The sequence below is a fragment of the Rhinoderma darwinii genome, chromosome 3 (genome assembly GCF_050947455.1).
Source record: "Rhinoderma darwinii isolate aRhiDar2 chromosome 3, aRhiDar2.hap1, whole genome shotgun sequence".
NCBI classification, from domain to species: domain Eukaryota; kingdom Metazoa; phylum Chordata; class Amphibia; order Anura; family Rhinodermatidae; genus Rhinoderma; species Rhinoderma darwinii.
The window spans coordinates 159,197,222-159,220,911 of record NC_134689.1 but is presented as its reverse complement, the minus strand read 5'-3'; the positions used below and the strand labels follow the sequence as shown (position 1 = coordinate 159,220,911).

At 42.3% G+C, this 23,690-nt stretch overlaps 1 protein-coding gene across 2 annotated transcripts in view; it reads right to left on the bottom strand.

The window, feature by feature from the left end:
• LOC142749225 (tryptophan 5-hydroxylase 2-like) overlaps nt 1–23,690 on the bottom strand; it is a 243,072-nt gene that overhangs the window by 172,957 nt on the left and 46,425 nt on the right. For both annotated transcript variants that reach the window (XM_075856963.1, XM_075856964.1), the window contains exon 7: nt 13,219–13,354. In XM_075856963.1, coding sequence (XP_075713078.1) covers nt 13,219–13,354 — 136 coding nt within the window. The remainder of the gene's footprint in view (nt 1–13,218; nt 13,355–23,690) is intronic.

Here is a 23,690-nt window from a genome sequence, read left to right as displayed (position 1 = left end):
TAATCTTTTGATACAATAAAATTGGGAATACGTTCCTTTTTAACCACATACCTGCAGCGCTGGATCAACTTTCTTTACACAGTATAATGACACCTTAGTGTGCTCCACATAGTATAATGCTCCTATAGCTACCCCCACACAGAATAATGCTCCCATAGCTGCCCCCCATACTCTAATGACCCCTTAGTGACCCCCACATAGTATAATGACTTTTAGTGGCCCCCACACAGTATAGTGACCCCTTAGTGGCTCCCACACACTGTAATGCCAATATAGCTCCCCCACACAGTATAATGCCCCTATAGTGCCTCCCCACACAGAATAATGGCCCCATAGCTGTCCCCACAGTATAATGCCCCATAGCTGCCCACATACAGTATAATGCCCCATAGCTGCCCACAAACAGTATAATGCCCCATAGCTGCCCACCCAGTATAATGCCCCCATACCTGCCCTCATAAATTATAATGCTCCCATAGTTGCCCTCATACAGTATAATGCCCCCTAGCTGCCCTCATACAGTATAATACCCCCATAGCTGCCCCATACAGTATAATGCCTCCAAAGCTGCCCCATATAGTATACTTCCCTATTGCGGCACCCCCTTACCCAGTATAATGCCCCCTTAGCTGCCACCACACAGTATAATGCCCCATAGTGCCTAATAAAATAATAATATAAATATTTACCTATCCCCGCTCCCACGATGTGTGGCATAGATCCCTCTGCTCCTCTGCTCTGTGCAGTGTGCAAAGACAGGCGCGATGTAGTGACGTTATCGCGCCTGTCTACGCAGAGCCGCTCACAGCTGGAGCTGGCATTACCCATTGAATGCTGGAGCAAGGAGCCGTCAGCTCCCTGCTCCAGCATTGGATAAAAATCCTCCTTATTCACAATGGTAAGCAGCTCCGGCGGCGAGTAAGGAGCTTTCTATTTGACAAGCAGGTAGCAGCCGATTGGTCTGTTTCGGTGAGCTGTCGGAGAATGTACTGACACTATTTCGTCTGGGCAGCAGTCTCCTGGGCAGCTTTCTCCTGAGCTTCTCCTCACGTCTTCCTGTCTGTACAACACTTACTGTCCTGTGTTCATGTAGTAGACATATGTAGTGTATATCTATGGAGTAAGTGCTTACCAGGGGGCAGAGTGATAGCATACAGAGAACAGAGTGATGGCATACTAGGGTCCATAGTGATGGCATACTAGGGGGCAGACTGATTTCCAGGGGCGAACATACAATTGGTGCAACCTGTGCAGCTGCACAGAGGCCCAGTAGGTAAGGGGCCCACTGCCAACTCAAAGCAACCTGCTATCTATTAGCTTGCATGTAAATGTCTGAGGTAATACATTTTATGGTTAACAATTACTGATGGATTGTTAGAGCGACACAAGGGGTGATCTATGATAATATGTTGTAGAGCAAATGGCTCATGTACTGTTCTTGCACTGGGGCCCCAGAGCTGTCTGTGTCCGCCCCTGATTTCATACTATGGGACAGAGTCAGGGGCGGAAATACCATTGGTGCAACCTGTGCAGGTGGATAGGGCCCAGAAAGTAGATGGGCCCACTGCCACCTTAAAAGCAGCTTCATACTGTCTATTAGATTGCAGGTAAAGGACTGCGCTAAAAACAATAGCTCACAATTATTGGTGGATTATTAGAAAGACATGAGGGTGGGTTGTTCTTTGATGAGCTATTGGAGAGTAAGGGGCCCTTAGCTATGTCCGTCCCTGGACAGAGTGATGGTATACCAGAGGGGCAGAATGATGACATATTAGGTGCACAGTAATGGCATACCAGGGGGCATTTAGAATGCATTGTCAACTGACCCACTGGGGTGCTTGTAACCTCTATGATTAGTATGCATCGCTGCAGTTGTAAACATGCGTTACTTTTGTTGGGGCCCACTCAGGCCTCGGATGTGTTTCGCCGCCCCCCTTCCCTGTGATAAAACCACTAGTTTAAAAGGGTTTCTCAGTTGTGGGTAAATAAAGCTTAAAATGTTTTCGCCGCGATATGTCTTGGCTTCACAATACAATGTTTGTTAAAAAATATTCCCCTAAACATTGCAGTGGTGCTCAAGTCCATACATACCCCCTCTCCTCACAGTCTATAAAATGTACAGGACCCCTGTACACTGTATAGAGAGACTTTTTACTGAGGTCATGGCTTTACCTGCTGCAATTGTGTCTCGTACATCGCACAAACTGTGAGGGAGGGGGCGCCATGTACAGACTTGAGAATTGCTGCAATGTTTACATGCAGTGAGCGACGTGGGGAGTGAGCAACCAGGGCCGGTGTTAGGGGCGGCAAACTGGGGAATTGGCCAGGGCCCCCATACACTCAGGGCCCCCTGCCCAATAGAGCAGCCATAGCAGCTGCTATGGGGAATGAGGCATGAGGGGACCGTGATGCCCGGTACATAACATTTAAAGGCCGGGTGGCTTGGGCCCCCTCATGCCCGGTGGTATCGCTTTCACCAGGGGGGGCACCGGTGCTACCGTCTGCCGCATTCAACTTTATCTGCATCCTCAGAACACAGATACGATAGAATACTATAGTCTGCAGGCCACGTAACACGCAGGGAAAAATCCCTGCGCAGGCCGACGTGCCTATGTCACCTCTTCACGCTAGGGCTAGGTAAGTACAATGTTTTTATTTTTGGGGGGGCTGTGTGGCACTATATACAAGGGAGGGGGATGTATGGCTCTATATATAAGGAGGAGGGCTGTGTGGCACTATCTACTAAGGGGGGCCTGTGTGGCACTATCTACTAAGGGAGGGCCTGTGTGGCACTATATACAAGGGGGGGCTGTATGGCACTATATACAAGGGGAGGGCTGTGTGGCACTATCTACTAAGGGGGGCCTGTGTGCACTATATACAAGGGGAGGCTGTATGGCACTATATACACAAGGGGGGCTGTATGGCACCATATACAAGGGGAGGGCTGTTTGGCACTATCTACTAAGAGGGGGCTGTGTGGCACTATACAGGGGGGCTGTGTGGCACTATCTACAAGGTTGGCTGTGTCACACTATGTACAAGGGGGGCTGTGTGTGTCGTTATCTACAGGGGGCTGTGTGTGGCGCTAGCTACGGGGGGCTGTGTGTGGCACTATCTACAGGGAATGCTGTGGCGCTATATACAGGGGGCACAAAGGAGGAATTATTACTGTTGGGGCACAAAGGGGGAATGGTTACTGATGGGGCACTTTTATTGTGTAGAGCACTGAGGGATCATTATTACCATCTGGGGCACTGTGGATTACAACTTTGTTTAGAAGATGGGTTTATATGTGTGGAGGGTGCTGGAAAAGCGAGAAAGCAACATGTCTGTGTGTCAAATTCTGCAGCGAGGGGTCATGGCTGGAATAAGTCGCCACAGTGGTCCGGGCAAGATGGGGAAAAAAAATGAAAGTAAATGACTTTAATCAGAGAAAACATCACCTGTAAATCACTGGGCTGTGTGGCACTATCTACCAAGGGGAGGCCTGTGTGGCACTATACAGTGCCCACCAAAAGTTCCAGAACACCCTCATAACCTTTGAACGGCTCAAAGTAGAGGGTTGAAATTGGTGGGATTTAATGGGGTCATAAAATCTACCAGTTAATGTAAAAAAAAAAACACCCCCACCCCCTTGGGGGCAGCAAAATCTCAAATGGCAAAATCTCATTTGAAAGCTCTTTTCAATATGAAAACAATGCCGCAATCAATTTTGAGATAGGATTTTTTTTTCACTGAGATATTTAACTTTAAATTTATCATCTTCATTATCGGCTACCGCCGGTGTACGCATTACCCAATATGTACCGCGCGTGTAAATCTGTGTGGGCGCCTGTGTGGGCGCCTGTGCGTGTGTGAGCTTGGGAATGTCACATCAAGGTGACTTTAACTTACATATTATTACAATCGGCCTTGGCGATACAAAATGGACCTTGTCTACGATTGTAACATGATTTCATGTGTACACATTTCGGTAGTCGCTTGTGAATTTCAGAGAGCGCTAATTCGGAGTGTAATTTTCATTTTTGTACATTTCTATTGTATTATCACAAAATTCATTTGACCGAAACGGAAAAGATCACTTTATTGATGATGAGAGGGTATGGCGAAGAAAAAATAAGATCCTACCGAGAAGTAGCGGCTTTATTCAATGGCACTTATCCTATCCGTGATCCAATTTCATTGTCAACTGTTAAAAGAACTGTTCATCGTTTCGAAATAACCGGTTCAATTAAAGACGCACCAAGATCTGGAAGACGCAAACATGCTAGTGATGATGAAAAAGCTTTAGATGCTCTGCTCACTGTACATGATAATCCTCATACATCTGTCTCGAGTGGAGCACAACAAAATTATATCAGCGCCACATCAGTCCGTCGAATTCTGAAGAGGCATCATTATCATCCTTATAAAATACATCTAGTTCAGGAGATATCCGAAGATGATTGACAGAAGAGTGGAATTTTGAGAATACAATGATGACACAATTTGATGATAATCATCAGATTTTCAACTGGACTGGTTTTTCGAATGAAGCCACGTTTGAACTAAACGGTTCTGTAAATTGACAGAACATGATGTATTGGGCAGACAAAAATCCACATTGGATGAGAGACAGTCATACCCAGTATCCTCAGAAGATTAACGTTTGGGCCGGAATATTGCTCAATCATATTGAAGGGCCGTTTTTCATTGAAGGAAACATAAACGCAGAAAATTACTGCAATTTGCTAAGAAACCAAGTGATACCGGCTATTCAAAATATTGCTGGAGAAGCTTTCCACAATGTTTGTTATCAGCAGAATGGAGCTCCGGCTCATTTTTCTCTGTGAGCTCGAAATCTTCTGAACGATAGTTTTCCTGATCAATGGATTGGTAGAAGAGGCCCGATAGAATGGCCACCGAGATCACAAGATCTGACCCCATTAGAATTTTTTTACTGGGGGTATTTAAAAAGTAAAGTCTATGAGACTAGGATCGCAAACTAAGACGAGCTGCGGGAAAGAATTTGAACATTTCTAATTCAATCACACCAGATGTTATAAATAACGTTATCGACATGTACGTTGTACGTTTGCTTAGGACACTGTCAAGTTGTTGAAGGACATCAGTTGGAATATTTAATACAGTAATTGTTATGTTTGTACTAATACACATAATACATGTTCTCGGTCTTGCTTTGGTTGGCCGGACAACACACACACACACACACACACACATACACAGCACAGAGAGGGTTTGGAGTCGTTAAATTCCGGGGGAATGACGAATCCCGGTGTCCTTATCTCGGGCTGTGTACACACACACACACACACGCGTGCGCGCGCACACACACACACACACACACACACACACACAAAAGTGAGAGGCAAGGGGACTCACATTAATCTAGCACCCCGATGAGATGTAAATCCGACCGTGCGACCTCTGTGCGGTACATTATGGGTAATGCTAACACCGGCAGTAGCCGATAATGAAGATGATAACTTTAACGTTAAATATCTCAGCGAAAAAAAAATCCTATCTCAAAATCGTTTGCTGCATCGTTTTTGTATTGAAAAGAGCTTTCAAATGAGCCCCCACTCGAACCCCCGTGCCATTTAAGATTTTGCTGCCCCACCCACCCTACCGCCCCCAAGGGGGTGGGGTGGTTTTTTTGGCGTTAACTGGTAGATTTTATGACCCCATTAAATCCCACCAAATTTAGACCCACTACCTTGAGCCGTTCAAAAGTTGAGGGTGTTCCGGAACTTTTGGTGGGCTGTATACTAGGGGGGCTGTATGGAACCACATGCAAGGGGGGGCTGTATGGCACTATATACAAGGGATGGGGCTGTATGGCACTATATATAATGGGGAGGGCTGTGTGGCACTATCTACTAAGAGGGGGCAGTGTGGCACTTTACAGGGGGGCTGTGTGGAACTATCTACAAGGGGGACTGTGTCACACTAGCTACAGTAGGTGGCTGTGTGGCACTATCTACAAGGTGGGAGGGCTGTGCGGCACAATCCACAAGGGGTGCTGTGCGGAACAATCTACATGGGGGGCTGTGTGTGGCACTATCTACAAGCGGGGACGCTCAGGTATTATTCAGTAACAGTGTGGGGGTATTATTCAGTCACTATGTGGTTATGGTGTGGCGGTATTATTCAGTAGCAGTATGAGGGCATTATTCAGTCACTATGGTTATGGTGTGGCAGTATTATTCAATAACAGTGTGGGGGTATTATTCACTCACTATGTGGTTATGGTGTGGCGGTATTATTCAGTAACAGTATGGGGTATTATGCAGTCACTATGTGGATATGGTTTTGCAGTATTATTCAGTAACTGTATGGGAGTATTATTCAGTCACTATAGGGTTATAGTGTGGCTGTATTATTCAGTAACAGTATGGAGTTATTATTCAGTCATGTGGTTATGGTGTGGAGGAAATATTTAGATCTTATATTGTGTTATTATTGGTAATATTGGTCTTATAATAGAGAGTTGTTTTCAGTAACAGTATGGGGTTATTATTCAGTCACTATGTGGTTATGGTGTGGCTGTATTATTTGGACCTTATAATGTATTATTATTGGTAATATTGGTCTTATAATAGTGAGTTGTGTTCAGTAACAGTATATAGGTAATATTTCATCTGGTATAGTGGTATGATTTAATAACTGTATATGTATATAGATCTTTTTTGTGAGGGAGGGGGGACATATACTTTGGGGCTTGCAACCCTCCTGGATGCGCTAGAAATCAGTGAAGCAGTTCTCTGGACACCGCCTTCTTTATTAACTGTATTATTGATAAAGTAATCCAGCATTTGGGACCCCCCTATTCACCTTGCCCAGGACCACACTTTGTCTAAAACCGGCTTTGTGAGCAACATGAGGAGAGTGGCAATTAATTTTTTTTACACATATTGGATTGCAAGGTCCTCCTTTTCATAAAAAGAAATAAACAAAAATATATATCCTGGAGAATACTTACATAGTTACATAGTTACATAGTTAGTACGGCTGAAAAAAGACACATGTCCATCAAGTTCAACCAAGGGACTGGAAAAGGGAAGGAAAAATTTCTACACATAGGAGCTAATATTTTTTTGTTCTAGGAAATTATCTAACCCTTTTTTAAAGCCATCTACTGTCCCTGCTGTGACCAGCTCCTGCGATAGGCTATTCCATAGATTCACAGTTCTCACGGTAAAGAAGCCTTGTCGCCTCTGCAGCTTGAACCTTTTTTTCTCCAGACGGAGGGAGTGCCCCCTTGTTTTTTGAGGGGGTTTTACAAGGAACAGGATTTCACCATATTTTTTGTATGTGCCATTAATATATTTATATAAGTTAATCATGTCCCCCCTTAGTCGTCTTTTTTCAAGGCTAAATAGGTTTAATTCTTTCAATCTTTCCTCATAACTTAAATTCTCCAAGCCCCTAATTAGTTTCGTTGCTCTTCTTTGTATTTTTTCCAACTCCAGGGCATCCTTTCTATGAACTGGAGCACAGAACTAAACTGCATATTCTAGATGAGGCCTCACTAATGCTTTGTAAAGTGGCAATATTACATCCCTGTCCCGTGAGTCCATGCCTCTTTTAATACACGACAATATCCTGCTGGCCTTTGAAGCAGCTGATTGACACTGCATGCTGTTATTCAGTTTATGATTTACAAGAACACCCAGATCCTTCTCAACAAGTGAATCCGCCAGTGTAGCTCCCCCTAGGACATATGATGCATGCAGGTTGTTGGTACCCAGATGCATAACTTTACATTTATCTACATTAAACTTCATCTGCCAAGTGGACGCCCAAACACTTAGTTTGTTTAAATCTGCCTGCAATTCATGAACATCTTCCATAGACTTAACTATATTACATAACTTGGTGTCATCTGCAAAAATAGAAATAGTGCTATTAATCCCATCTTCTATATCATTAATAAATAAGTTGAATAATAGTGGTCCCAGCACTGAACCCTGGGGTACACCACTTATTACCGGGGACCATTCAGAGTAGGAATCATTGACCACAACTCTCTGGATACGGTCCTTGAGCCAATTCTCAATCCAATTACAAACTATATTTTCTAAACCTATAGTCCTTAATTTACCCATTAGACGTCTATGAGGGACAGTGTCAAATGCCTTTGCAAAGTCCAAAAACACTAAATCCACAGCGGCCCCTCTGTCTAGGCTTCTGCTCACCTCTTCATAAAAACAGATTAGGTTAGTTTGACAACTTCTGTCCTTAGTAAAACCGTGCTGGCTGTCACTTATAATGCTATTTATTGTCACATAATCCTGTATATAGTCCCTCAATAGCCCCTCAAACATTTTCCCCACGATGGATGTTAAGCTTACTGGTCTATAATTACCCTGGGAAGACCTAGAGCCCTTTTTGAAAATAGGCACCACATTTGCGCTGCGCCAGTCCCTTGGCACTATACCAGTCACTAGAGATTCTCTGAATATTATGAAAAGGGGGACAGAAATAACTGAACTAAGCTCTTTAAGAATTCTAGGGTGTAACCCATCTGGTCCCGGGGCCTTGTGCACATTTATTTTATTTAATTTAGCTTGGACCATATCTACATTCATCCAATTCAGTATATCAACTGATATATTAACAGCACTGGCACCGGCTACATCAGCTGCTCTTTCTTCTGTTGTATATACAGAGCTAAAGAACCCATTATAAATCATTGTATAATTAAGGGTATGTTCACACGGCCTATTTACGGACGTAATTCGGGCGTTTTTGCCCCGAATTACGTCTGAAAATAGCGCCTCAATAGCGTTGACAAACATCTGCCCATTGAAAGCAATGGGCAGACGTTTGTCTGTTCACACGAGGCGTAATTTACGCGCCGCTGTCAAAAGACGGCGCGTAAATAGACGCCCGCGTCAAAGAAGTGACCTGTCACTTCTTTGGCCGTAATTGGAGCCATTTTTCATTGACTCCAATGAATAGCAGCGCCAATTACGCCCGTAATTGACGCGGCGTTCAAGCGCCTGCACATGCCGTTACGGCTGAAATTACGGGGATGTTTTCAGGCTGAAACATCCCCGTAATTTCAGCCATAACGGACGCCCTCGTGTGAACATACCCTAATAAGTTATGAACTATTCTTATTTGATTTATGCATTAATCTCTCCACTATTTTCTGGATGCATGTTTGCTTCCAGTGAATAGGAAACTTCTTATTTATATCCAGAGTGCAGGGGCTTCGCTAGCACCGGCCCTCAGGGACCCAAGCCCCGGATGTTTACCCGGGTGCCCTGGGCAACTGTCGCTACAGTGGTCCCAACGGTTGCGATTGCACCGTTATAGAAATTTACTATAGTAACTGGGGCCTATGTCATAAAATACATGGGCCCCTGTTACTATAGTAACCACACATACTTACCCTCCTTCCCGAGCGCAGTGGAAGTCCTGACGTCTTCTCACGTCATGACGCTGTGCGCCGCACATGACGTCACGATGCTGGATAGGGTCAGGATATCCGCTGCACCCAAGGGCTGGGTAAGTATAACATGATTACTGCCTGCTGGGGTCCTGTATCTAAGCCTGCATTGTGCTAAGCTTAGATACAGGGTCCAAGAGACAGCATCACACATGTGCTTAGATACAGGGCCAATGTGTGATACGATCTGTTGGAACATGTATCTAAGCTTAGTACAAGGCAGGCTTAGATACAGGACCCCAGCAGACAGTAATCTTATACTGTATAAGCTTACTGTCTGCTGGGGCCCCGTATCTAAGCCTAACATGTGGTAGGCTTAGATACAGGGTCCAACAGACAGTATCACACATGGGCCCTGTATCTAAGCCCATGTGTGATGCTGTCTGTTGGACCATGTATCTAAGCTTACCACAAGGCAGGCTTAGATACAGTACCCTACAGGTCGGATTCGAGGACTACTTCGATGACGGCTTTTTTTATTTTCAATAAAATGGTTAATGAGGATTGTGTGGGGGGGTTTTATTTCAATAAAATATATTTTTTCTATGTATTTTCTTTTAAACTTCATTACTACTCCCTTAGTAATGGCCGGTGCCTGATTGACAGCGTCCATTACTAAGGCGGGGCTTAGTGTTAGCCAATGCAGTAACACATAATAAAGCAAATCAATTATTATTCTTACCTTTCCTGGATCCAGTGCTGGAGCCGCAATGTCAGAGAGCTGGGCCCTATATCTATCTAATCCTATCATGTGTGATACTGCCTGCTGAGCCACTGTATCGAATCCTACACACGCTGCCTGTTCTGCTGGACTTTGGATTGTCTAATATGAGATAGATTGATTAGACAGACTAGATAGATAGATAGATAGATAGATAGATAGATAGATAGATAGATAGATAGATAGATAGATAGATAGATAGATAGATAGATAGATAGATAGATAGATAGATAGATAGATAGATAGATAGATAGATAGATAGATAGATAGATGGATTAGATAGATAGATAGATAGATAGATAGATAGATAGATAGATAGATAGATAGATAGATAGATAGATAGATAGATAGATAGATAGATAGATAGATAGATAGATGATAGATAGATAGATAGATAGATAGATAGATAGATAGATAGATAGATAGATAGATAATTTATATTGTTTTTCCTCCTCCAATGTTTCTTCTTGATCAAACTTGTTACACTATAGTTTCGTTACATTTGACTCCCTCATAGAAAATCCTTTTTTTTAGTGCTTTCACTTGTGCTCTTGCAAGCATTTTTTTGGCTGATATGCGGTTATTAAAGCCCTATGCCATTACCATCCCATTCACATGAAGTTGATTTTCACAGGAGAGAGACTATAGCAACCCTGCCATCAATCTAAATCAGACTCACTGAAGCAGGAGAGAAAATATGTCAAATGTAACAGTAAGGCCATTTTCATACCAGTAATATTTCCTGGATATAAACTAAGATGTAAAATACTATTACCCCAGTCCAGGTGGTGTCAGCAGATATAATGCAGACATAGGCAGTGCATGCATACACTTCACACTGGCTCATACAAAGTTGAAGGCTGAACTGTGGAATGAGTAAGGAGAGTGAATCAACGCCATTTTTGATCACTATTAAACCAAATTATTGCAGTAGATCATATACTTTTCCCAATTCAAACACATCTATTCACCAGCACAAACTAGACAGTCTCGCCAGTGATTTTATTCTCCATCTTTATCTAACCTTGTCTTCTCTTGTTGGCTGAAGTGTATGTGTCATCGCTAAAAGAATGGCGTCTCAGAGCTCTCACCAATGAATGGGTTATAGAGACTGTAAATTCATTTATCTCTGACTGAGTGATCTACTGTATGACTGGGGGTCATTAAAGAAAAACTCCAGCCCGCTCCAAAAAATTCTGTTAACAGGTACATGTTGATATACAATCTCTTTTATTCTAGTACAATCCACTAGTTATTTTCTGAAATTCACTTGTCAGTTTGAAAGAAATTGATTCTATGTTTTTGGCAATCATCAACATTTTCAAAACTTCTGTATTAATTAAAAAGTAGTCTCCACATATCCAGATCACTGATAGAGGCTTTACTGCATGCCCAGGAACATGCAGAGGGCACGGACCCATGGGCTGCCTGCTGATTGACGGTTTTCATTCTATTACAGTGCATATGGAGAAAACTGTCATTTAGGGAGTGCGGGTTATCAGCACCTCGTGAATACGCCGTACACTTCCTCACAGCATGATGCGAGCGCTGCACCGATTAAAATGTAAGGCTTACAAAAAGCACACCTCCTCTCCATATAGCACTGAAATAAGCGTCTATATTATGCTGCTCTCAGTGAGGGCAGCAAAAAGGTGATGATAGATGCTATTTAAGTGACATCATCTGGACAGAATTAAAATGCTGCAGTAATTGTTGACAGCGGGGTAAGGGGTAGTTCACACAGCGTTTTTTTATCAGGCAGATTTTTAAGCTTTTATTTGCAGCATTTTTTTGCTTCAGCTGTAATATCCAATGCAAAAACTGTGGCAAAAAATAAACACTCCAAATGAGAGCTGCAGGTTATTTCTTCCTCCCATTAATTTCAAGAGAAAGTCAGAGGCGGAAACCGCTCAAAGTAAGAGCACACCGCTTTTTTTTTTTTGTCTCTGAGCGGCCAAAAGCAGCCCAGGAAAAAAATACCTCTGCCTCCCATTGGAATCAATGGCGGGGGGCAATTTGGGGCGTTTCTTGGTGCTGAATTCGACGCGGTCGAAGCACCATAAAACGCTGTGTAAATTTACCCTAAGAGATCATTTTGAAGCTCTGAATGAGGGCATTTTTAAATGTACCAGACATCGCTTTAAACACAGAGTAGTAAAAATCTTATCTATGAATCTCTTTTTTTTTATCCTCTTGGACACATTTTATAATTGAAGCATTGTTTACAATTGCTGCTTTTAGTCGATATGAAAGTGTATGGTATGAAACTGTGCCAGTCGTTTATGAGCGACATTTTTTTTTAAATAGCATACAGCGTTGATGAAAACAAATGACACACCTCACCACTTTCTAATGGTAAAATAGAGAAATGTTAAAGTTGTTGGCAGGTACTCTAGAAAATCGTGATATTAAATATAGTAGTCTATTTAACAGTTCTTCTGCCATGAGTCTGCCACATTGGAACACGTACACTACTAAGGCTCTATTGTTACCATCACTCCAGTCTAGGTGGTTTGTACTATATATTCACCTAGAACTTTTATTTTAATGAAATACTTTTTTTGGGTTTCATCCAAAATGTATAAAAATATTACAGCTGACTGCACAAAACATAGTTATCCAAATCATTATCTGTGTGGAAGTCAATGAGATTTCAGACTTAAATTTGGAATCGTACCTATGTTAAATCCCAAAGGTTCACTCTAGACTGGAGTGTTCTCTTATAATTGCTTTTAGGTATAATTTAGCAAGAAGAGTCAAGTCTAAGTAAAGATGTACGGGCACTGCCTTCATGGCAAAGAAATAACTGCATCCAGAAAAAGAATGTGAAACATGTATTTTCCTATAATCAAGTGAACCCAAGCTTTATTGATTTCTTGGATAGAAAATGACAGATGTTGTTCATTAGTCGTATTGTGCACAGAGGAACCCTGGCATAATTGGATGTGCTATCATTTAAATGCTGCATCCTCAGCTGCATATTAATCTCCACTTCCCAAATTCTTATAGCTACAAATTGGAAGCACAAAATACTTACGGCTCAGGTGTATAGAGCGGATCTGATCCATGTCTGATATACTGAGTGCAGTGAAACACTCTATAGGCTAGCCCCGCTAAGAAGTCTCTAGGGGAGAGATATCCAGCCACGGGTCGCACTGTGAATCCAGATCTTTCTATATAAAAGACAAGAATACTTAGTTAAGCATTTATCAAGGAAAATGTGGAATAAATATTCCAGACATATTTCTTACTAAAACTGGCAATTTATTACCCTGAAATTATCTTATTAGGATTAAAATATGGTTCTCCTACAACACGTGCATCTGCATATAAAAGTATGATAAATTTGTATCCAGTGGTGCCAGAAAGGCCTCTGGTCTTTTATGCTTTTCTATTAGCATCAGACCCTTTAGTTCCTCTTCCACCTAAAGTTGTGGTGAATAATAATGTATATTTCAAAACCCTTCCCCTGGGCAGAAAATAATAGGCGGCCACATGCATTTTCTACACACTAGTTAAAATAATCTTAGGATAGAGAAAAGAGGAACCATAGAGGGCATACTGATCATAAATATGAGAGCGCTGTATGCCGTCATGTTAAATGTTTGCATGAGATATATATATATATATAAATGATATTTAAAGAGATACTGAATATGATAAGGGACAGAATCTGTTACCTAAATTGACTTATTCATTCGTTTGTCATAAAAGATGTGACAGTATTATATTGTTTTTTCACATAGCATTTCTTTAGACATTTTATACGTGAAGATTAATGGCCATAAATGGTGCAAAATGCATCAGATTTTCAATCAATTTTTACAATACATTTTCTATTGATTTTCTATGTGTATCCGCATTTATGGAAAAGATTATATTCTGTAATATACTGTAAACATTTCTTGTTGAATACAACATATCTTTGGGATACAGGGATCAGACATTCATTCACTATGAAGTGACTTGTCTCTTGCAGTACCACTCTTTACCAGAGAGATGTGTGCCCATGCTTTTCATTGATATCAATGCAACAGTGCCACCTGCTGTGAGACCTAATTCAGTCTTCAATGCAATCTCTTTGTATTGAAGGGTTTATTAGAAATATTATTATGGTATGAATTATGTAATATGACCCATTTTAAACACTTCACAAAACTTATGAAAACTACACTTACACAAATTCCACATCAGCTATGAATAAACCTAAGAGCTGGCAGCACAAACCACACACTTCATAGGCATTGAGTCTGATGATGGGTTCAGTTCTCAAGCAAGGTTCCAGCTGAAACAAGGTGAACCAACAGATATCCAGCAATACATTATGGTCGGGTTCACACCTCGTGTATTTGTTGCGGAATTTTATGTAAAGCATCCCCATGGAAATTTCACAACAATGTACAGTACTATGTAAGTTAATGGGATTTTCACAAACCCTATTTACTTACCGTGTAAACAATCAGCAGTGGATTCTAGACATACTGTGATGTTTCACAGCAACAGTTTGGGTACCCACACACATAGCAGATTTGTTGTTTTTGCATTGTTATCATTAAGGCCGGGTTCCCACGTAGCGTAAACGCTGCGGAATTTCCGCAATGGAATTCTGTGTGGAAATTCCGCAGCATTTACAGTAGCAGCAAAGTGGATGAGACTTTGAAAAGTGCCAAGCGTTGCGACTTTTGCAGCGGAATCGAAGCAATTCCGCAGCAAAAATCGCAGCTGAGAAAAAAAAAAGTATACTCCAAAAAAACTCCCTGCTTCTTCCTCCAGGCCGGCCTCCTGGGATGACGTTTCATCCAATGTGACTGCTGCAGCCAATCACAGGCTGCAGCAGTCACATGGGATGCAACATCATCCAGGAAGGCCGGACTGAACTGCAAAGGGGGGACGCGTCCCCGTGACAACTGCAGGGGTAAGTATGAAAGGTTTGTTTTCACAATGTGGTGCGGTTTTTCAGATGGAATGGATATAGCAGCTTTACGCAGCGTATCCGACATGTGGGAACCCAGCCTAAGGGTAAGTTCAAACGTAGCATAAATACTGCAGATTTTCCACAACCTAATTAGTTGCGGCGAATCCACAGCATGATACAGTAGCCGCAAAGTGGATGAGGTTTGAATAAATCTCATCCACATGCTGCATAAATGTGGAGCGGAAAAAATGGTCAGAAATTGACCTGTGGTGCGTTTTTTAAATCTGAAGCATGTCAATTGTATTTACTTTTTGTGTCCGCTTGAGCCAATCACAGGCTGCAGCGCTCATATGGGATGAAACATAATCCCAGAAGGCCGTGCTGCAGGATGGCAGAGGGATGCGTCGCCATTGCTACGGATAAGTATGAAACTTTTTTTTGTTTAACGTGTAGTTTTCCGCAGCGGTCATTCAATTTGGTGCAACTTTTCGGGCACATACATTGTGTACTTTTACGCAGCGTATCCACCCAGTGTGAACATAACCTTAGTGTTAGGCTGGGTTCACACACCCTATTTACGGACGTAATTCGGGCGTTTTAGCCTCGAATTACGTCCGAAAATACGGCTCCAAAGCGTCGGCAAACATCTGCCCATTCATTAGAATGGGGTTACGATGTTCTGTGCCGACGGTCATTTTTTTTACGCGCCGCTGTCAAATGACGTAAAAAAGACGCCCGCGTCAAAGAAGTGCCTGTCACTTCTTAAGACGTAAATGGAGCCGTTTTCCATTGACTCCATGGAAAAACAGCTCCAATTACGTCCGTAATGGACGCAGCGAAAAGCGCCTGCAACATGCCATTACGTAATTTCAGCCGTAACGGAGGCTGCCGTGTGAACATACCCTTACATGCGAATTTCGCCGCAGATGGTGCTGCAGATTTTACTCCTTCTACATTGAAATGGATGAAATCTGCAGTGAACATCCAGAACAGACTGAGCATGCTGTTGATTTGAACATCCGCTTCATGATCTGATCTCAGTCCGGAAAATTTTCAGCGGCATCTGGATGTCTTCTACTCTGGGATTTTCTATTCGCAAATCCACAACAAATCCGCTACGTGTGCAGGGGGCCTTTGCTACTGTGAAAAAGCTGTGGGTTTTCACTGCAGATTTCATTCACCGTATGGTTGGTGCAGATTTTTAGGCCGGTTCACCGACATAACATTCATGCTGTTTATGGTTCACATTCAGCATAACAAGACCATTTTCATAGGCTGACAATTTTCATAGAGGAAGTTTGGTGAAAAATGTATAACTTCAGAAATTCAGACAATTATTAATAAACTGTTAAGACAAAAAAAGCTAGAAAGCATAACAAGCTGAGGTAAATTAAATCCAATAGATTAACTCTCTAACTCGCTGCCAGGGGTTCCTAGACATTTACACCTCTGATAACCGGGATAATTTTTGCTCTTTTGACGTACAAATAAAACCTAAATTATAAAGTAAAAAATTCATACTAAGCCTCCATTCTTATATATTTTCTTAAAGTAGACACTGAGAAGATCGTCACAATGCCACGGAGTACTTTATAGACACCGGCACCTTCATACAATTTTTTGTCAAACTGTAATTTTTCAATAAGTGCATTAAAATGGCAAAACAATCGAACCCAAATAGAAAATCAAACACACAACATCTCCTTAAAATACAAGTCCAAGATGTGCAGAGTTCATACATGTTACTTACGCCTATGTCTACTTGAAAAACCTTCACAAAATACACAGAACTGAAGAGATCAAAAATCTGGTTTTAATATGGAAATGTAAAAAATTAAAACAAGGATTACACTCCCTAAAAATTGAGTGCAGCCCCACACCCTATATCTTTGCTGAAAACAGATAACCTGGGGATTTGTAGTTGTCTTATGTGCTGCTTACAAACATGTCCAACTTCATGTTAATTTGTGACAAATATAATTTTTGTTTTATTGCATTAAATCTTATATTCAAGCAGACCCGTATGCAAACAAAATGTACTTTTTAAATAACTGTAAGAAGTGAGTTTATACAATACCACACATGTCTATGTTAGGCTTCGTTCACATCTGCGTCAGGGCTCCGTTCCGACGTTCAATCTGAGCTTTCCGTCGGAAGGTAGCCCTGACTGAATTCAAACTGAAACCAGAGGTTTCCGTTTCCATCACCATTTATTTCAATGGTGACGGATCCAGTGCCAATGCTTTCCGTTTTTTTCTCAGTTGTGCAGGGGTTCGACTACGCTATTGATTCCGTCAAAATGACGGAACCAGACAGAACCTCTGCACAACTGAGACAAACGGAAACCATTAGGGCATGGCCAGACGTAGCGGAATTGCTCTGGAATTCCGCTGCGGACAATCCGCAGCGGAAATCCGCAGCGGACCCATTTCTCCATTGCCTTCCACAGCTTTGTGGTTGGGTTCGTTTGCACGTTGTGGACAATTCCACTGCGGAGCATAGGCTGCGGTGCGGAATTTGGTGTCCGCAGCATACAATGGTTGTTGCGGACGTGTGGCGGACTGGTTGCGGACTCATTGCGGAATTTCTCCATTGACTTCAATGGAGATTCAAAATTCCGCAATGAAGTCCGCAGATGTAATGTAGATGTTATGTGTGCTGCGGAGCGTATTGGTTTTTTAACATGACATTTCTTTCATTCTGGCTGGACCTATGTGTATTTCTAGGTCTACAGCCAGACTGAGGAAGTCAATGGGGCTCCCATAATTACGGGTGACTACGTGTGTGCACCCGTAATTACGGGAGCGTTGCTAGGCGACGTCAGTAAATAGTCACTGTCCAGGGTGCTGAAAGAGTTAAACGATCGGCAGTAACTGTTACTGCACCCTGGACAGTGACTACCGATCCCAATATACAGCAACCTGTAAAAAAAATAGAAGTTCATACTTACCGAGAACTCCCTGCTTCTTCCTCCAGTCCGGGTTTCCCAGGATGACGTTTCAGTCTAAGTGACGGCTGCAGCCAATCACAGGCTGCAGCGGTCACATGGACTGCCGCGTCATCCAGGGAGGTCAGGCTGGATGCCGAAAGAGGGACGCTTCACCAAGACAACGGCCGGTAAGTAAGAAATTCTTTTACTTTCACTAGGGAAAGTGCTGTCCCTTCTCTCTATCCTGCACTGATAGAGAGACGGGAAGTACTTTCACCTCAATACGCAGCGGCTAGTCCGCATCAATTTACTGCACATTTTGGGCAGATCCGCAACAGAATCTGCAACGCAGATTATGTGCGGCATTGATGCGGACAGTTGCGGAAGAAACACGCCACGTCTGGGCATGCCCTTAGTACCGGATCAAAAATTTTAGCAGTATACTTACTGCAGTATGTGAGTACACTCGCTAATATACATTCCGGTCCCCCGTCACGCTGATTGTGAGATTTTAATAGATTTTTATAGCGCTGGCGGGGGACCAAAAGTCTAGTGGCACAGCCCTCCTTCATAACGACACGACTCTTCATCATGTGATGGGGATACGATGTATAGTTTTATGCAGCGTATTCACTTAGTGTGTTCCTATTCTAATATAGTATTTTCTAGTTGGAAATGTGGGTGAAAATGTAATTTCTGACTAAAATTCTTCTCTAGAGATAATCATTAACCACTTAATTCCTGGCGGTCATTAAGGGTAAGGCTACACGGTGTGTCGTTGACGCAGTTTTGTTGAGTTTGAAAGGGTATTTATGCATTTTTTCTTTTTCTCTCTCTCCCCCCTCCCCACGCGATATTTTCCAGGGTTTTAGGGGGTGACTGTTGATTTTCCAGAATTGTCTTTTGGGATAGTGTCTGTACTATATATTATTAAGTTTTATATAATGTTTACTCTGAACATTTTCTTCGTTTTTTTTTTTGCTATGTAGTATGGAATATTTTGTTACTTAAATCAACAACAATAAAAAATTATATTATAAAAAGAAAAGGGTATTTATGCCACAGCACTGCCTTTTAATGGCTATGTGTCATAAAGCAGATGACAGCTGGGTTTGGGATTGAGGTTACCTTTGGTACCACCCGTTTAACCCCCTAGATTCCACGGTCATTAGCGACCACAACATCTGTAATGGCAGGGGGTAGGGAGACGGACAAGTGAGCCCTAATCTACCTGCCACTCTGTCCCTGCCTACTTGCAACGACCCGCCCTAGGCGACGGGGTACAACTGGGCGGGGGTCCTTCGCTCAGTAAGTGCACGACAAACACGACAAACATACAAAGGAACACAAGCAAGGAAAAGGGGCCGTTGCCCACGGCAACACCGTGAGCAACCAGAGTGGTGAACGAGCCGAGTCAAGCCAGGAGTGTGCGAGGTACAAAACGAAAAGCAGAAGAGTAGTCGGTAAGCCAGGGTCTGTATGGAGCAGGATCAAAAATTGCGAGGGCGGGAGCTAGCTGAGTTTGGCCAGGTTACGATAGGCTCTCCCACTCCTAAGCCTGCCAGCCTGAATGGTGGAAGCAGGAGTCAGTCTCAGGGATGTATTCTCAGGTGCTGACTGATTAGTTCTGGGAGTTAACCCCGAAGCTGTGCCTGGCAGATCCTTTACAACATCTAAGTAGTTCTAGATGGAGAAGGTTCCTTCTACCACCCCATTGGCACACCCGTGACGCAATTGCGAGGTGCCAATGGTTTCCATGGAAGTTGGGGGCCTTACAAAGGCCCCTAGGTCTGCCTTTAATGTATGCATATTTTATACTGACAGGCATAATACACTGCAATACAGAAGTAATGCAGTGTACTATAAAAGCGATCAAATGATCGAATAATAAAGTACAACAGTAGGACTAAAAAAAGTTAAATATAGTTTGATAAGGTTACTAATGATTAAATGAAAAATCCCACATAAAAAAAAATGAAAAACCCACTTTTTCCCTTACAAAATGCTTTATTAGAAATTTAAATTTTTTTTAAAAAAAAGCTACACATAATTGGTATCGCTGCGTTGATAATGACCCGAACAATAAAACTACTATGTTATGTAACCTTTCGCGGTGAACACCGTAAGAAATAAAATACAAAACAATGCCAGAATTGCAGTTTTCTGCAAATCATGCCTTGCACAAAATGTAATAAAAAGCGATAAAAAAGTCGTAGGTATTCCAAAATGGTAGCAATAAAAACTACATGTCGTCCCGCAAAAAATAAGCCCTCATACAGCTACGTCGGCGGGAAAATAAAAAAGTTATGATCCTTAAAATATAGCGATACAAAAACAAATTGTGCAAAAGTAGTAAAACATTTTAAAAATACAGCGTAAAAAAACAGACAACACCGGAACCCGGTCACAACGGTGACAAACGGAAGCCTTTAGCAACCTTTTAGTCAGCATGGAGATCAATGGTAAGGGAAACGGAAGCTGAGGTTTCAGTTTGCCTTTCCGTTGAGGGGTTACCCGATGGAAACCTCCGATGGAAGAGCAGCGGTAATGTGAACAGGCCCTTACTAATGTTTTTTTTTTTGTGTTTGTGTTTTTTTAAAGGTTCGGTCGTTGGACTACGTTGGATTCGAGGACTACTTCGATGACAGCTTTTTTTTATTATCAATAAAATGGTTAATGAGGGTTGTGTGGGGATTTTTTTATTTCAATAAACCTGTTTTTTCTATGTCTTTGTGTTTTTTTTGAAACTTTATTACTACCGCCTATTAATAGCTGCTGTCTGATTGACAGCGTCCATTACTAAGGCTGGGCTTAGTGTTAGCCGATGCGGAGGCTAACACTAACCCCCATTATTACCCCGGTACCCACCGCCACCAGGGGTGCCGGGAAGAGTCGGGTACGATGCAGTACCCGACCATCTGTAGTGATGGTCGGACAGTGGGGCTGGTATTATTAGGCTGGGAAAGGCCAAACACAGCGGCCCCTCCCATCCTGGTAATGCTAGGCTGCTTCTGTGTATCTGGCTGGTTATGAAAAATGGGGGGGACTTCACGTCATTTTTTTTTAAAATAAATAGATAATTGGAAAGAACGATATGGGGTTCCCCCATTTTTACAACCAGCCATATAAAACATAGGAGCAGCAGCAGGCTAGCATTACCAGAGTGGGAAGTGCCACTGTTTTTGGGCTTTCCCAGCCTAATAATACCAGCCTGCGGCCGCGTCAGTGCCCGACCATCACTACAGATGATCGGGTACTGGATTGTACCCGGCTCTTCCCGATACCACTGGTGGCAGTGGGTACCGGGGTAATAATGGGGGTTAGTGTTAGCCTCTTCATGTCTAACATTAAGGCCCGCGTTAGCAATGGGCGTTGTCAATCAGCCAGAGGCAATTACTAAGGTGGTAGTAATAAAGTTTAGAAAAATACACAGACATAGAAAAAAGATTTTATTGAAATAAAGATCCCACACACATCCCTCTTTATCCATTTTATTGAGAATTTAAAAAACGGCGTTATCGAAGTAGTCCAACAACCGAACTTGTAAAAAAAAACAAACACACGAAAAAAAATTGTAACGCTTAAAAAAGCAACACAATTTTTAATCTTACCTTTCCTGGATCCAGTGCTGAAGCCGCAATGTCAGCGAGCTGGGCCCTATATCTAATCCTATCATGTGTGATACTGTCTGCTTAGTCACTGTATCTAATCCTATAATGTGTGATACTGTCTACTGGGCCTTATATCTGATACTATTATTTGTGATACTGTCTGCTGGGCCTTATATCTAATCCGATCATGTGTAATACTGACTGCGGAGCCACTCTATCTAATCCTGTCATGTGTGATACTGTCTGCTGGACCTTATATCTAATCCTATCATGTGTGATACTGTCTGCTGAGCCACTGTATCTAATCCTATCCATAGCTGTAGGGTCATAGTGCTATAGATATGCTGCCTCCTATATACACATATACATACACGCACATATTTTTTTTTTGGGGGGGGGGTATATGTATTGGTGCTATTTCCCCTGGTGTTTCAAGACCTTAGTGATGAATGTATATTCATTGTCAGGACACTGCAGTAACATTATAGTGTGTTTATGTGGCTGCACATAGCGATATAGCTATATAAATGAATGTGGAGAAGTGTATGACGCTGATTGGTCACTGATTGGTCAGCGTTATACACTTCTCTCCACAACGCCCACTTGCCAAAAAGTACAACACGCCCAGTTGTCCATTGAGAAACTGATTAGCATAAAGCTAAAATAGGTCATAACTCCGTCAAAAATGATCGTTTTCCTAAATAAAAAACACTGCTGTAATCTACATTACAGCGCCGATCACATCATGTACAATATAGGCCACTTATAATGTGGTGACAGAGCCTCTTTAAGTAAATTAACTGCCTAATTATGCACAGAGGGGTGATTACATAAGCAACTTTCGAATTCTTGAAGAAATCAGAAAACCACCTTTTATGTGACAATCAGAGAGCAAATATGCTTCCTGCCAGGCATATGAGATACCTCCTTGGCAGGTACAGATTTAAAGGGAACCTGTCACTAGGTTTGGAGCTACTAAACCACCACCAGCATATCGGTATGCAGCTGGTGTTTAGTGTTCTAAAACTGCCCATGCCCAAACTAGCCAGTTTGGGAATAGTTAGTAAAATAACTTACAAATTACTGAGTGGAGTGCGGCGGCATCGGGCACATGCGCATTGCGCAGGGGAAGTTGAGGACAGTATACCTAGCTGCACTGCGCATGTGCAGTATACTGTCCTCGGCTTCATGTGCACTATTCACTTTTGCCCCATGCCACTCCCAGACTGATCTCAGTAACATGTAAGTTATTTTTTGGAACTATTGCCTAAACGTCCGGTTTCGACGTGGGCAGGTTTGGAACACTAAATCCCAGATGCTTAAAGACATACTGGTGGTTTAGTGACTCCAAACCTAGTGACTGGATCCCAGAGTAGCTATTATTGAAAAAAAAATCACAATCACTCTTTATGCAGCTGTTGCCAGAAATTGCCTGTCTAACATGTTTTGGGACTCCATGCCTACTGCCTTATGAAAATACATAATCCCTCTCTCCATACAAGCCTGAGTGGGCAGACACTCCCTGGTGTAATGCCAGTGTTGTGCTCAGTATTCTGAGCCAATCAAATATCTCTTCTTTTCAGCTTCTCCTCCCCTTTACAGCATGCAGCCTCACAGACACAAGTAAGGGAACCTGCAGCTGCACCCCCCTCCTCCCCGCTTAGTGTTAATTGTTTTAATCCAGACAGATGTTTGGGAGATTGAGGAGGTTTCTGAACTTTTACAGAGAGCTGGCAGATTGGGAAAGGGAAAGTACAGGCTCCTAAAAAGGCGAGGAAGATGCCAGCTTCCCCTAATAATATATATTACAAAGTTTCATGTATTCTCATGTACTATTAATTTATGTAAATAAAAAATAAATAGATATGATTTAGGAGGGGTAAAACAAATGTGTTATAATACTTGGGGACCTTGGAATATTTAACTATACTGAAGCTGTGGGTGTTTTTAGCCTCCCTAAATTTTATATGAGAATGGTGCACCCAAGCACAATGGCTTTTTTCTTCAGTAAACCCTAGAGGTGGCTGCAGACAGCAATGATTTTATTGTTTAAC